We start from the raw sequence: 16106 nt of genomic DNA on the forward strand, positions 1-16106 counted from the left end.
AAAGAAAGTGTGGTCACCCTCCTCCATTCAGCCATTGATCACCCTGAGGTACTCTCTTTAAATTTGACTTGGGACTGGCGCAACCAATTTGTATCCTATCTGCAGGATGGAACACTCCCACTCGACAAAAAAGAAGCCAAGAAGCTCCGCGTACAGGCCGCCCGGTATTGCCTGATAAACCACGAGCTCTACAAAAGGACGTTTGGCGGACCCCTAGCCAAGTGCTTAGGGCCGCACCAAACGAGGCTAGTGCTCGAAGAGGTACACGAAGGTCACTGCGGCGCCCACACAGGTAACCGCGCCCTCGTGCGCTGCATAATACGGGCCGACTATTATTGGCCCACTATGAAGAAAGACGCAGCGGAATATGTTCGCCGATGCGAACAATGCCAAAAGTATGTCCCCATGATACACCAACCAGGAGAACCACTTCACTCAGTCACTTCCCCATGGCCTTTCATCAAATGGGGAATGGACATAGTCGGTCCCCTACCAGCGGGACGAGGAAAGGTACGATTTCTATTAGTTTTAACTGACTATTTTTCCAAGTGGGTGGAAGCAGGTGCATACGCCCAAATACGCGAACAGGAAGTCATCGCCTTCATATGGAAGAATATCATCTGCCGTTTCGGCATCCCCAAGGAAATCAGCTGCGACAGCGGACGACAGTTCATCGGCCAAAAGACGACAGAGTTCTTCGACAAATGGCATATTAAGCGAATATTCTCCACGCCATATCACCCCGCCGCCCACGGCCAAGCAGAGTCTTCCAATAAAACAATACTGAACATACTGAAGAAGAAACTTGAGGAAGCCAAAGGGCTATGGCCCGAGCTACTACCGGAAGTGTTGTGGGCACACCAGACCACACCCAAATCCTCCACAGGAGAAACACCGTACTCACTGGTCTACGGAACCGACGCGGTCATACCAGTCGAAGTCGGCGAACCAAGCTTGAGGTATTCACATACCAGCGGAGCAGAGAACGACATAAACAGACTTCAAGACCTCGATGAGGCCGAGGAAAGAAGAGAAATGGCCCACATAAGAATGGTGGCTCAGAAACAACAAGTCGAAAGATACTACAACAAGAGAGCCAAAATAAGACCACTCAAAGTGGGAGACTACGTCCTCAAAGCCAAAACGTTGGCATCAAAAGACCCAAGCGAAGGAAAACTGGGCACCAACTGGGACGGACCCTACAAAATCACAGCAGCAGCAAGTAAAGGAGCATTTCAATTAGAAACAATGGAAGGAAAAACGCTCCAAAACAATTGGAACGTCGCCCACCTCAAGTATTTCCATTTCTGAAAGGCGTCTCCCGAGTCGCACTCTTTTTCCCTTACCCGAGTTCTGTCCCAATTGGGTTTTCTCGGGGAGGTTTTTACCGAGGCGGCAGAGGGGACACCTGGAGATATTTGTGGAACAAGTTTATCATACCAGCCACTCCATACGCTCTCCTGACTGACATGACAAAGGGACTGGACTAAGGCCATCTCCGATGTACGAACGGCTAAGGCCATCTCCAATGTACAAACGGCTAAGGCCATCTCCAATGTATGAACGAAAACGGCTAAGGCCATCTCCAATGTATGAACGGCTAAGGCTATCTCAAACGTGCAAACGGCTAAGGCTATCTCAAACGTGCAAACGGCTAAGGCCATCTCCAATGTATAAACGGCTAAGGCCATCTCCGATGTATGAACGACTAAGGCCATCTCCGATGTATGAACGGCTAAGGCCATCTCCAATGTACAAACGGCTAAGGCCATCTCCAATGTATAAACGGCCAAGGCCATCTCCAATGTATGAACGGCTAAGGCCCAGTGTTCAAAAAAGCGCTCGCTTAAGAAGCGAAGCGAAGCGTAGGGTCAGGCGCTTCCAGTACCAAAAGCGACTCAGGTGCTGAAAAGCGATCGCTACTACCTAAAAAGCGTGAAGCGGGCGAAGCGGAAGAAGCGGTCGCTTCTTGAAATAAAAGCCCAACCGTGTCTTTTTCAATTAAAAGACCCAAAATCCAGTTCTGTTTTTGTCATTCTTCAGCAGCAACGTGAACTAGGGTTTTGAAGCAGCCCTTTCTTCCTAAAAAAACCATCAAGNCTTTGTTCTTCTTCTTCAACATTACAACAAGTCAACAACAGCTTTCAAGTTTCAACAGGTATGTTTTTATTTTCATTCATTCTTCTTCTTCTTCTTCTAATCTTCTTCTTCTTTTTCTTTTTCTTTTTCTTTCTAAACGTCCAAAAAGCGCCGAAATGCTGGCGAATTTTTTCCAGAAAATTTCTGCCCCGTTTCTGCCCAAAATCTGCCCAGAATCTGCCCAGATTTCTGCCCAAATTTCTGCCAAATTATATATTTTTTATTCTTAGTTCTTATTGCCTTTCTTATGTGTTATGTAGAAGAATATGATGCTTATTTTTTGCTTTAATTGATGCTACTCTTTAGTTTTTTAATTCAAGTATTGAACATTTGCTCACAATTACATGTGTTGTCTATGCCGTATTTATTTTAATTTTTTTTAAAAAAAATTCCGCTTAACTTCAAAAAAGCGGGCGCTTCGCTTCTCGCTTTTTGTGAAATGGGGGTTGTCGCTTTTCCTCGCTTCACGCTATTTTTAACACTGCTAAGGCCATCTCCAATGTATGAACGGCTAAGGCCATCTCCAACGTGCAAACGGTTAAGGTCATCTCCAATGTATAAACGGCTAAGGCCATCGTCGTCGATAAGTCGACCCAGCTCGACTACGACAAACTAGTAATTCGACGACAATCGAAGTTACGTACATGGCTAAGGCCATCGACAGTATTATGGCTTAGGCCATCGTCGTCAATAAGTCGACCCAGCTCGACTACGACAAGCAAGTAATTTGACGACCACTGAAGTTACGTACACGGCTAAGGCCATCGACAATATTATGGCTAAGGCCATTGTCGTCAATAAATCGACCCAGCTCGACCACTACAAACAAGTAATTCGACGACAGTCGAAGTTACGTACATGGCTAAGGCCATCGACAGTATTATGGCTAAAGCCATCGTCGCCAACTGTCGCCAATCCTGTTCGACTACGACGAAAGGCACACAAATAACAATTGAAGTGATGCCATTATTAGCTAAAGCCACCACTATCTAGCGGCGAAGCCGCATCCTATCGGCGGATAACACAGACAACGTTCGAGAAACACACTGAGAATCCTACAAGTAAGTGAGCACCCGCTCTGCGGAGACGAGGTACCGAAAATAAAAGATACAAAAGGAAAAGAATGACAGCAAAAGTACGGCTTTCATTATCATTCAAAAAATGCATGTTCACTTGACCTTACAAAAGGTCCCATTTACATTCCAAAATACAACAAAACAAAATATATGTAAGTCCTAAGAGGCTTGGCCGCTTCGACCGTCGTCCCCCGCCTGACCGCCACCTTGTTCATCGCCGCTCCCGGGTTGATAAGTTGCAGAGATCCAAGAGCCGGATTCTAGACGGTTGACGTCTTCGGAGTTATAGCCCGCCTGGTCTGGGGAGTCAGAACTATACCCACAGGTTTCGCGGGCGACGCGGGCTACGCGCCGTTGCTCCTGAACCTCCGCCTCAGTGGCTCGACCCGCAGCCAAGAACTCCTCGAATACGACTAATCTGGCCTCGGCGTATACCCACATATCATGTGCCTCACGATGCGCATCCTCATGAGGCCTTGGTGCAGCAGTCCGCTTAAGGACTTCAATCTCAGCCGCCCTGGCATCGAGTTCGGCGATCAAAGCAGCGACCTTGGTCCGCAAATCAGCAGCTTCCGCCGCTACCCCACGGCTAACCTCCAATTCTTCTTCCTTCGACTGAAGAAGAGTCTCCAGCTCAATGTTCCGAGCCAGAGCAGTCATCAGCTGCTCATCGACCTGCTCCAGCTCGGCCACCCTCCGTTTCAGTTGGGCCTCCGACTGTTCAAGGCCCTCACGGAACACCCGAAATTCCGGGTCCTGCTTAAGTAGGTCCGCCAGCGCCCGATGCTTGGCACGGCACCGTTGGTACTTCTTCGCCATCTTGTTGAAAGTGGCTGCCTTCTTTTGCGCCCGCCGCCTCCTCTCCACCTCCAAAATGAGAGTCTAAAAAGGAGAAGAAAAAGAGGAAAGGCAAGTCAGTACGCATCAAAGTTAGCCTTACGGCACACAAAGAAAACTGAAAGCTACCTGCAAGGCCGCGCCAGCAACCCTCCGGGATAGATCCCCGTCACTAACACCCTTCAGCATTTCACGCTCAGCAGCCGCACATAACAGGGTCATATCCGTTGCGGCCTGCTCGCTGTGTTGTAACAGGTTATACCCTCCTGGGATCATAATTCGGCGGTTGGACCTACCCGCCGTCATCTCCACATGGGCTGGACCCCTCGTTAACCCATCTGCATCTCCACGGGCGGCCTCAGTGTCCGCCCTCTCGGCACCATCGCCCACTTCTCCAACAGCAGCCGACGAACCGCTCTCCGGAACACGGGCTGGGCTGGCGTCGGCAACAGCTCTCCTTTGGGGAACCGACCTCCCAGAACGGATAGCATCGGCCATAAAAACCGGCCTCGACACTTGACGGGGTTCACTTACCCTCTCGTCTTCAGTCGCTATCCCCTTGCCCGTTATCAACCGCCGTCTCTTTCTCTCTGGCGGCTCCTCACCTTCAGAAGTCTCCTCCATAGACCGCGGGGACGGCACTGAAGGAGTCGCTTCACTTGCGGACGCCGCCATGGGCGCAACCTCCTGCTGAGGAACCTCTAGAGCGCCATCACTGAACGAGCCGCAGGGTATGTCTCCGCCATCAGAGTCGGTCTCCGCCCTAGGCGAGGTAACGACAACCTTCTTCTTCTTGGGGGCGCTCCGACCTGCCAACACGAGTAAGACAGGTAACAAAACCTAAGGGAGCTTCCAAACCAAGGCCGAAGAATTACCTGACGGGCCGTACTGTTGAAGAAATGCAGCCCAGGTACGGCATTCCTCCGCATAAGGTATCAATCTTTCCACCCACGATTTAATACTGTCAATAAACTGGGGTGGAGAAGCCCTCGCTACAAAAAAAAAAAAAAAAAGAAATCACAGTGGCCGAATGGTCAAGGTCACGAACAGTCATGAATTCTGCAAATAAAGGTACTCACGTTCTGGGTTCCATCTTTCCGGGAATCCTTCAGGGTTAGACACCAGGTGCTCCGTTCTGATGTAGAAGTACCTACGCCAGAAGAGGCGGTTGGCCTTGTCGTCAGACTTAACTACCAAACCCTTCGTGCCACGGCTTTTCAATTGCAACATGGTACCCCTCAGGTAACCAGGGCTGAATAACTGTAAAAGATGATGAACTGAGACGCCGCACTCAGCCTTAGCTGCGTACGTGGTCAGAATCCTGCACACCTTCAAGGTGTAAGGAGTAAGCTGAGCCGGACACACATTGAAAAAACGGCAAAGCTCCTCCGCTAGAGGGTAAATCGGGAGACTATAACCGATCAAAAACGGGTACTCGTAAAATGTGCAGTACCCAGGCCTGTGCACATTGGCATAGTCCATCCCAGCCGGAGCCATTTCCACATGGTCAGGAATGTTGTGTGTCGCTCGAAGGTTGTCTAGATGAGATTGCAGTAAAACACTATGCTCCCAGGGAAGGGCTGGACTTTTCGTTTGAAAATCCTTTCGAATATGCATTTCCTTTGGGAGGACGTTGTCTACAGTAAGGGGAACGAGGGTCTTTTTCACTTCCTCCTCCTCACCGCCAGAGGAAGGCGGAACCCTAGATGGGTCAGTGTCCTTGGTCTTTTTACCACCTTGACGACGTTTTACCATGATGATTCTGTTGGGGAAATAAGGCACTAACGACGAGAAATATGACTTCAAAGAAGTGGAGGAGTCTCACACGAAATAACGGTTACAAGAAAGAAAGGCAAAGAAGTAAACCAGAAAATGTTTTCCAAAGGTTCGAAAGATGAATCGGATTGAACCTCTCCCCCATTTATAGGGTTAGGTTGCGCAGAAATCGAAGAGTCATGATTCAAAACGTGCGCGGGAAACCAAAATGTCACATCATCCTTTGAACCGCCTCGGGAGTAAGCATAATAGTGACGCATACAGGCGATGACGTCATTCCGAAAAGGAAGCCACGCGTCAGTGGCTCAACAACGTCATACATTTCACCTCATTCACGTTGCCGCCCCAGGTCGAGGTCAAATTCTCCTAAGACGAGGTTTGCATTTCCGCCCATTGAAGACGCCTACCAAATGCGTCTCCAACGAACGGAGGGACTAACTGCACAGGGTCAAATTTGACCGTCAACGTCTCTACGCCAATGGGTACGCCCAGTGAGTATACGTCAACTAACGTAAGGGTACGACTTGGACGTGGGGACAAAAGCGACATCGTTTAAGACTGAGTGTCTTCACTAGGAAAACTGTTTGGCTCAAAAGTTATCGATATACTTTGCAAGCTCAAGAACAATCAAAAGTGGGAAAGGGTAAATCGTAATCAAATATAATAGACCCAGAGATGAAAAATGAAGTTGTTGTTGTAGATCTAATAGTGTAAAATGATAATATGAACTCAAGAGAAAGTTTTCGTTAGAGATAGAGATAGAGAGAGAGTAGGAGAAAATGAGAGAGTTGTATTCTTTAAGAATCAGCCCTTTTTTCTTTTACAATGTGAAGGTCTCCCTTATATAGTAGGAGACCTCCCTCGAAATAATCAAAAAGATACAAAAATAGGTAACGTTTTCCTAGTGAAGACATTGAGTCTTAAACGATGTCGCTTTTGTCCCCACGTCCAAGTCGTACCCTTACGTTAGTTGACGTATACTCACTGGGCGTACCCATTGGCGTAGAGACGTTGACGGTCAAATTTGACCCTATACAATAATCTTTGCACGTTCTCATCCTACCACCATGATTCTAGTCATGAAGCCCTCGGACAGCCGGACTAACTTGTTACTTTTTTAATGTAACATGTCATTGCCTTCCACACGCTATTTGCATTAGCTTCTAAGCCTCGTGCTTCCCCTTCAATTGCTTGTCCTTAAATGCTTTGGTTTATGCCTTCTAGTGTCCACCAAATTGTGGTTGAATGTAACTCCCCTTTTTCCTCTCTAGTTTTTTACTTCACATCGAGGATTGCCAGTATGTGTTAGGTGATTACAGCTTCTCCTGGTATACCCTTGCAGTTTTTACTTGTGGCCCTTTTACTTTTTCTTGTAAGAATGAAGTTTGTCTGGCTGTTGCTGGCTATGGCTATCAACTCTTAAATGTGATCAAGTGTGATCCCCTGTAGTTAAAGTAGGTGGTACCTAAACTTAAATCATAAATTAAGTTTTTCTAAAATAGGCTTTCATTTTCCATTCCTAGCACCATAACTACATTCCCATGTATTTATCCAAAGCCATCCCTATATTTACCCACTTGTCCATTCTGATTCCTCAATAAAGACCTATTTGGTCATTCAGATCCTTTGGACCAGGATATCTGTATTTTTTCAGATTTTACTTTAAGTTGCCTCATCGTATCTTATTTGCAGAATAATAATTATGTCTTGTCTCCTATCTGCATAGTAGTCTTCACGAGATAATCCTATTCTGTTTACTGCTGCAACTTTATTCTTATGTTTTCACTTTACAATTATTCTCATCCTTTTCTGTTTTTATACCACATAATACCACAAATTGGAAACCGTATTGTAGATCTCTCTAGCCTTTTCCCTTTTGTCTCTTGTAGACATGCAGTATTAACTCTTCTCTTAGAGATATCCACCACAAATTGGGAACTATATTGTAGATCTCTCTAGCCTTTTCCCTTTTGTCTCTTGTAGACATGCAGTATTAACTCTTCTCTTAGAGATATCCACCAAGTCTATTGACTTCTTTGTCAACGAGCCTATGTTTCCACCTATCTGAATTTGACTCTCTTATATATACATATATATTGTGTACACCAATATCCAACTACTTCCTTTGCACGATATATTATACTGTTTGGTTTTGCCTTCGTATGCATATAAAAAAAATATAGTATGTTGCATTTATCAGATTAATGCTTCAAAGTAAAAACTAAACCCTTAATTCAAAAGGAGTTGAAGGACACTCATGATGCAATGCCTAGTTTGTTTTGTTTGACTATGATCTGCGGTTGTTTCTAACCAAGCTTCCTTGAAGAATGCAGGTGGTTGGTTGCTGAAGTTCGTGAAAGTATACCTAAGGTAGCTGCTGAAACTTAGTCAAATCTTCCTAGTATCAATTTGACTGATCTCCATTTCTCTTATTCATGACAGGTGCTTAATTCTGTGAGCACTGCATGTTTTAGGACAGACTTTTATTAAGTTTCCAACTTTAATTTCGTCTTTTAGCTCCTTTGATCTTGACGTCTTCTAAACCTGCATCTTGAGAAAACATTGAGAATTCTTGTCCCCATGTACTGGAGTCTTTTTGTTTTCTGAACATTTTTGGAGCAGTCATTAATTCCTATATACATATGATTGCTCCTTTTCAAAGTCAAAGATTTTAATATTTTTGTATACAATTTGCACACGGGGTTTCCCCTTTTCCTGAAATTATGGAGAAAGTATGCTCCTAGCGCAAGTAGGTACCAGCTGGTGCACTGATTTTGGTACTGTTTAATTTCTCTAGTGTTTCCTGTAAAATGGAAATTTTCTTTGGTAGGTCCCTTGAAAAGAAAATTAAAAAAATTTGGATAAATTTTGAAGATAATTGGAAAAAGAGTTCGTGGAAATGTGTTTGGATATTTGTAGCTTCCTTGAAGATTTGTGATTGTTTTGTCCGTGAGTTTTTTTTTTGGAAAAAATCTTTGGGGAACACTCTCAAAGCAGAACTTTTTTTTGCTTTGGTTAGTTACTTTCAAATCACAACTTCAAAAAACAGTTTCAATAAAGTTTTTGCTAAATAAGCTTCTGAAAACTTATTTGATGCACTTCTCTAATGTATGTACTACATTATTTAAACATCATAGGAAACTCAGATAGTGCTCTTTATCTTTAAGTATCAATTTTGAAATGCTTGGAGTCAACATTCTGAAAGCAGGCATAATCCTTCAAAAAGCCAGACGCATGACGAACTATACAAAACATATTAGCAGTTAATAACAATTATTACAATTTTGTAAGCTGAGTCCTGAGAATGCAAGTCAATATTTGCTGCAGATATGGATTTTTGATGTTTTTGAAAAATTACTTTGTGTTTCTTTAAGATATTACAGAAAAAATTAATCGACGGTGTGTTTCTGTTATTCCCTGAAAGTTGTCAGAGAACATTCATTTGCATGTTTAAATGTTATAACTATATGAGACTTCATTCTCATGTTATGAGGTCTTGAACTTTAGTAGGACCAAGTCGATGCTGTACATTTCTAACCTGTTTGATGCAAAATTTAAATTAGCATGTGTTCATGGATTAGTTGATCATACATAGTTGTTGAAAGGAAAGGCTGCAGCTACATGTAGAATTGTTCTGATGGTACATGAACATATCGTACTCCTTTAGTCTAGTCTGTGATTGCAAGTGCTATTCCCATGTTAGCAGAAATTATAAAGATTCAGGCATTCAGCAAACTATCTTCTTTTCCGCCACTCATGTCTCTTATGCTTGCTCTTTTAATTATCTTCTACTTATTATCAATAATCTGCTTTATACGTTCTCTTATTTTCTTTTGTTGTGATATTAATGTTTTTCATACCTTTTACTTTCATGAAGAATTTTCTTTTAAGGTTTTAACAAAATCTTGATAAGTTACAATGTTGTCTAATCAGGAACTGGACTTTTTGGTTGAGGCCAAAAACAGCGTAAAGTGTATGGATAACTTTCGGAAGCTATCTCCTCGTATTGCAGACTATGTTTATGCCCCAAGGGTATATTGGAATTTAAGCACATCAAAGCTGTTAACCATGGAATATATGGAGGCTGCGCAAATAAATGACTTGAAGAGCATCCAAAGATTTGGAATTCAGCCAATTGATGTTGTAAAGTTGGTAAGTTGTTTGATTTCACGTTAATGCATTATGATTATGATTTATGGCAAGCTTTCATAGATCCTTGGTCAAGATGCTTTATAGCTTTCATTTCTAGTATATTGCAATTTATGTATATTGGTCATGTTTTTTGGATGCATCATGTCCCAAGTGTATAGTTGCCTGCTTTTCAGTTTTCAATGTTCAAATAGATGACTTCTGAGGTACCTGGATTGACTTGGTCTCTCATTTAAACTATCATGCTATTTCGTATTTCTACTTTACTGGGGTATTTCATGACTTGATGCGAGGACCTTTACTTTTGGTTAATCATTATCCAAGATTCTGTTTAATTTCTGTTGATTTTTCTTTGATGTCTCTATCTCATGACATTCTTTTAAAAGATTAAATCAATAGGTGTACATCAGTTTCTCTGATACAGTTTATACTTTTCATTTGAAGTAATTATAAAAAGCTCATTATGCCACATATGCAGGTTAGTGAGACCTTTGCTGAAATGATGTTTAAACATGGTTTTGTGCATTGTGATCCACATGCTGCAAACTTGCTAGTCCGCCCTTTGCCTTCCGGCCGTAGGAGCATTTTTGGTAAGCCTTTCATCTCTCTCGTAATGTTATGTTTCTTGATGGAGTTGGATCGTATTTATACCTTCTGTCTACCCAAGGAATTTCAAGTTAAGTTCGATATTGCTGAAAGTTGTCTTTCCTTTTGCTTTAGTGAAAAGTCTGTAATTCAATTATCCAATGTCGAAATATCTTAAACATGTCATGCATTGAAGTTATGTGCACTTGTCTTACATTTTCTTTCTAATATTTTTCTTACCATTCAAACTCATTTCAAATTACTGGATTTAAGGAGATATAGTTTTGAGTCCCACAAAGTCTAGAGAGGCAAATTGGTGGCAGTTTTTGGGTTATATGTGTGGCAGCATACCTCAAAGGTGAATAAATTGCTGTTTGCTGTGGCTGCCTGCACATAGGTTAGGGAGGTAAAGCTTTGTCAATACGATGCATGTGAGCCATCTTGGAGAATGGAGATAAGGTGGATATGGATGGGTGTGGGGGGACTTATCTCCACCCACCACTCTGCCTACTGAAGATACTTCACCTCCAAAATTGCAGATGCAATTGTTCTAGGTCAAGCTATAGTTACTATGTGGACCTAAAAATGATCCCATTTGGATTTGGTTGAGATATTTGCTTGGAAAGAATTGATTTTGGATTTAGTTTCCGGAAAACAATTGTGTATCTGGATTTAATTTTAAAAAGATTTGGTTTTGAAAAACTTCTATATCTGGATTTCAGTTATAAACTTTTGGAACATTATGACTGAAGCCTTAAGACATTGTAGATGTTGGTTAAAAGATCACGAGAAATATCAACTGAATATCTCTATTTGCTAGCAACTTGGTCCTAAGTTGCGCGGACTCTTCGATTTTGGTGCCGTCCCCGTCCCGGTACTAGACGGGGACGGGAGCGGAAGCGGGAGCGGGATACGTCCCGGATATGGTCAACTGACTTCGGACACTTTGACCGGAGTCCATTGATAAATTTGGGAGAAAAATTGAGATTTTAATTTCTCAAAATAAAAAATAAAAGAGATTTAGGAGAATGAAAAAATAATGTCCGTCTTGGATGAAAGATTGAATTCTACAATATTCATGTAAGTTTTTCACAGAATATCTCTCAAAATTAATAATATTTTGTAGCTCTATTTTTTAATAGCTGAATCCCCTCATCCGTATCCATATCCGGATCCGCACCCCCGAATCTTAAAATTTAGGTTTTGCCGAATCCGATACTCAGATCCGTCCCCGTATCGGATACCCGCACCCGAGTCCGAGCAACTTAGAGTTGGTCAATAAACAAAAAAGAGAATCTCCTTGTTGGCCATATGAATTGAATAAAAGGGTAAGGAAAGAAAAGAGGAGAAAGGGACTGTCCGTAAAGTCTGGACAGCCAGTAGGAAAATTAACAAAAGATCACTTAAGAAATGTTTGGAGCTAAAGGATAAAAAAGATAGGGTTTTTTTTTTTAGGGTGGGGGTGGGGGGTGGGGGTCAAATTTTATCAGCTGTTGGGCGGATATCCAAAACTTAAAGCAATCGTGATACCAAATTGTGTTGTTTCACACCCCAAAAGTTGGTTTTAAGTTTGTTTATAAGCTTTTTGAATCCAATCACCATGTTAGGATATAAACAGGGCTTAACTGTTCATTACTATGAAAGGGTTAATATTTACAAATCTATGGAAAAGACATGGACCATCAACTCATCCATTCCTAGGTACCCTCAGAACTGTCAAACCTTACCTTTACTTAGGCCGAAGTAGATAATGCAAAATGGCATGAAAGATCAGTGAAAGAGGACTTGATCCTGATGTTTTCTGTTTGTTTTTTTGAGCACAATTCTCATGCCAACTTGTATAAATGACTTATGAGCATCGTGATTAGGAACTCTTAACCTCTTTGGTTGTTTTTTTCCTTCAAAATCTCTAGTATGCGGGTGTATCCTTTTTGTCCCTTTGCTTCAGTGAAACCCTTGTATTTTCATGCATGTATGCCATGTGTTTCCTTGTCCCCAACATGTATAAATGACTTATGAGCATCGTGATTGGGAACTCTTAACCTCTTTGGTTGCTTTTTTCCCTTCAAAATCTCTAGTATGCGGGTGTATCCTTTTTGTCCCTTTGCTTCAGTGAAACCCTTTAAGATCTCATAAAAAATGCGTATTTTCATGCATGTATGCCATGTGTTTCCTTGTCCCTCACCCTGAAAGTGTTCGGGCTAGGAGTAGTTCCAATTTAGGATCCAAAAATCTCCTTTTGCTCAGGAATGGGCAAGGTGGTTCTTCAGAATCCACTCTCCAGTTGCGCGTTTTAGTAGTCTTTCCGCTCTTTTAATCAGTCCTGAGATGAGCTTTAGTGGTTGCCAAAAAAAATTCAATGTCTGCTTGAGCAATAAAGCTGACATCGTGTAGTTTCTTTCTCTCAATATTTATCCATCTTGCACAGGAAGGAGAAAACCCCAGTTGATACTTTTGGACCACGGGTTATACAAAGAGCTTGATTACAACACCAGAATAAACTATGCTTCACTCTGGAAGGTGAATTGCATATCCTTGATAAGTTGTATATACAGCCGTTGATTTACTCATTCTATTAACATTACAATGTGGCATTTCCTGCAGGCTTTGGTATATTCTGATGCCAATGGAATAAAGGAAAATTGTGTAAAGCTGGGTGCTGGAGACGATCTTTATGCATTGTTTGCTGGGATTCTCACAATGAGGCCATGGAATAAAGTGATAGATCCTTCAGTTGATCATCTTGTTGTCAAAGGCACGGACAGTGACCGTTCAGAACTGCAGGTGACTTATTCTATCAGTACGGAGCTAGTTAAGATTATGAATCTCCTAAGAATCTCGTCCTAGATTCAGGGAGAAAATAAAATAAGCACTCCTTGAATCTAGGATGAGTGCTTGTTTCTCCTTAGCTTTGGTGGCTTAGCTTTATTATCTAGCAATGCAATATTTTCCTTAATTCCTTTTTACTTTTTCTGGATAGTCTGCATGGAATATTTTCAAAAAAAAGCCGGTAAGTAAAATGGGTTACAGAGGTATCCCTGTCATGCAGACTGATTCCTTTAGCTTTAGCTGTATTTTGTGGGGAAAACATAATATTATAGTACTGTATCATGTAATGCTTGTGTGAAAATTATAGTGCATTTACCTTAACTCTTGTAACTTCTTCCTGCCTGTGCTCCTCCTTTTTTGGGTCTATGCTGAAATAAAGTTAGGAAGAGAAAATGATTTGTGACAGAGGTCTTATTTACCTTGTAAAACACTAAGTATTCTCTTATTATTTAATTTTTCCTAGTATGCCTGCTGTCACTGAAGGTCTGAATCTCTCTAATTTCATTTGCTTTTATCAACTATTTCTGTTGTTCCGCAGATGTATGCTTCTCAATATTTTCCGCAAATCACTGAACTACTGAGGAGATTGCCCCGGGTTATTCTTCTAATGCTCAAGACAAATGACTGCTTACGAGCAGTTAACGGGTCATTGGTACGGGTTTATTTTTGCTGTTATTAGTATGGTTAGACTAGATTGAAAATCGTACAAACTCGGAGAACCTTCTCTTGTCAGATTCGTAAACCAACTTATTTGAAATAAGAAATTCAATGCTTCTCGACACTTATTTAGTTAACTGTCAACCTTCCTGAGACAGCAAATTGAGGAAAAAACTTTCATCCCTTCTCCAAAAGGTTTATGTTTTCTTTATATTTTTATTGTGATATGGTAAAGTCCATTACCCAAAACTGTGAGCCCAATAATGGCATGTTTCCACCTTGTTCCTTGGTGATTCGAAATCCCCACCTTAGAGGTGGAAGATCAATAGATCATAACCACTAGGCAATCCCTCCCTTGTCTTCCAAAAGGTTTCATTTTAATTGCATCTTAAAAACATATCAGGCATATTAGTTGCAACACCTTCATAACTAGAGCTACCAAAAAGCTGGTTTTAAAGAAACTAATAAATGAACGCATTCCCAAATTGTTTGTCCTCTCTTGAAAGAGTTTGTTCCGTTCATGTGCTTGTTGATCCAGTTTGTTATAAAGCATCTTGTGAATTCTTCTTCTTCCCTTCTCTAACCCGACTTCAGGAATTATCAACTGATATTTCTCTCATGCTTTATCAACAGGTTCAAGGGCCTTCTCTTGAGTCATTCTTGATCATTGGAAGGGTTTCATCTGAAGCCGTTCTTGAGTCTATGCTGTCGCAAAAGAGGTCGTTGTTATCTTGGATCAATTTTTGGGTACAGAAGATTTTGTTGGAAGGCCGACTTTGCACAATGCATATAGCAGTGTGGCTTTTGCAAGTTCAGAAAGCCTTGACATTGTGAAAGCAAGTATTGTCCAATTTTATTGGATGTCCTCGAGTGAACTGACATAGTGAAAGCAATTAACAATCAAGAGATGGTAAATCTGGATATTTGTTTTTTATAATTTAGAAAGTGGATGCATTGATTTTTTCCAACCCATCCTCTCGGCCTGATCTCCCAGTGGAGCAGAGCCTGGAAGATCGCAATTCTTTTGTAATAAGTTGCGTTTACATTTTTTTAAGCAGAATGATTCTTATACAATAGGCAAGGGAAACAGAAAAAATAGATTAGTCCAAAGAGCGGCTTCTGGTTGTACAATCCTTTAGGATACCCGTAAGATGAGAGCATATTTATTGGAATATTGTCGTGAGTTGGCAATAAAATGTGCAATTTTTTATGGAGAATTTAGCTCAGGACATTAACTTTTTGATTACTCCTACTCTTGATGTTTGTACCCTCACGTTTTGGGTGGCTAACTTCTAATCCTTGTATCATTTCGTATAGTTTCGTGGGCAATATTGGCCCTTTGCCGTTTAACAGTTGTACCCTTCAAACAAACAATAGTCAGTTTTAGCTCCCATTCCTCCCCATCTCAGAGAGATGCAATCACTGACTTGTCATCCTATGAGTTAAAAAGAGACGAACAATCATTAAACGTATTTGATAGCCCACGAGTTTTTCTTTTGTTTAAAACTTAGCTTAGTTATTTTAAAGAGCTGAAATGGCATCAAATATGAACCAACTAACCTCATGCAAAGTAGCTTTGCTACCAAACTCCTGCAACAACCACCTCTCTTGCTAAAGTCACGAACAATAAATACCTCACAAAGTATATATAAAAATGATAAAAACTGTTGCATGTTAACTGTGTGCTTACTATATTGGTGAATCAAATCTATATTGGTAGTTAGGGTGTACATAGGTCGGGTTGGTTCGGATTTTTTAATTACCGAACCAAACCAATTGTATCAGATTATTAAATTTAAAGATCAAACCAAATCAATAAAAGTCGGGTTTTTTAATCTCGGTTTTTTTCGGGTTTTTCGGGTTTTTTTTTCTTCATGAAGTCTTCATAGCACAAAACATAGAATTTGTGCTCCAAATATTTCTTTAATCCTAGTAAGATAGAAGTATATAAGGTGTTTTTCAATAAAATAACATAAATATGAGATGAGTCATGACATTGTACTAAAATATTCGACAATAAAGATAATAAAATTTCATAAAACAAATATTATTAATAAG

At 41.3% G+C, this 16106-nt stretch overlaps 1 protein-coding gene across 1 annotated transcript in view; it reads left to right on the forward strand.

The window, feature by feature from the left end:
* LOC109219774 (putative ABC1 protein At2g40090) overlaps window positions 1–15288 on the forward strand; it is a 28907-nt gene extending 13619 nt beyond the window's left edge. The window contains exons 6-12 of the mRNA XM_019384247.1: window positions 8162–8198; window positions 9762–9980; window positions 10456–10567; window positions 12991–13082; window positions 13167–13346; window positions 13930–14043; window positions 14682–15288. Coding sequence (XP_019239792.1) covers window positions 8162–8198; window positions 9762–9980; window positions 10456–10567; window positions 12991–13082; window positions 13167–13346; window positions 13930–14043; window positions 14682–14882 — 955 coding nt within the window. The 3' untranslated portion in view covers window positions 14883–15288. The remainder of the gene's footprint in view (window positions 1–8161; window positions 8199–9761; window positions 9981–10455; window positions 10568–12990; window positions 13083–13166; window positions 13347–13929; window positions 14044–14681) is intronic.
* Window positions 15289–16106: the final 818 nt, after the last annotated feature.

This window comes from Nicotiana attenuata, unplaced genomic scaffold, assembly GCF_001879085.1.
Source record: "Nicotiana attenuata strain UT unplaced genomic scaffold, NIATTr2, whole genome shotgun sequence".
Lineage (NCBI taxonomy): Eukaryota > Viridiplantae > Streptophyta > Magnoliopsida > Solanales > Solanaceae > Nicotiana > Nicotiana attenuata.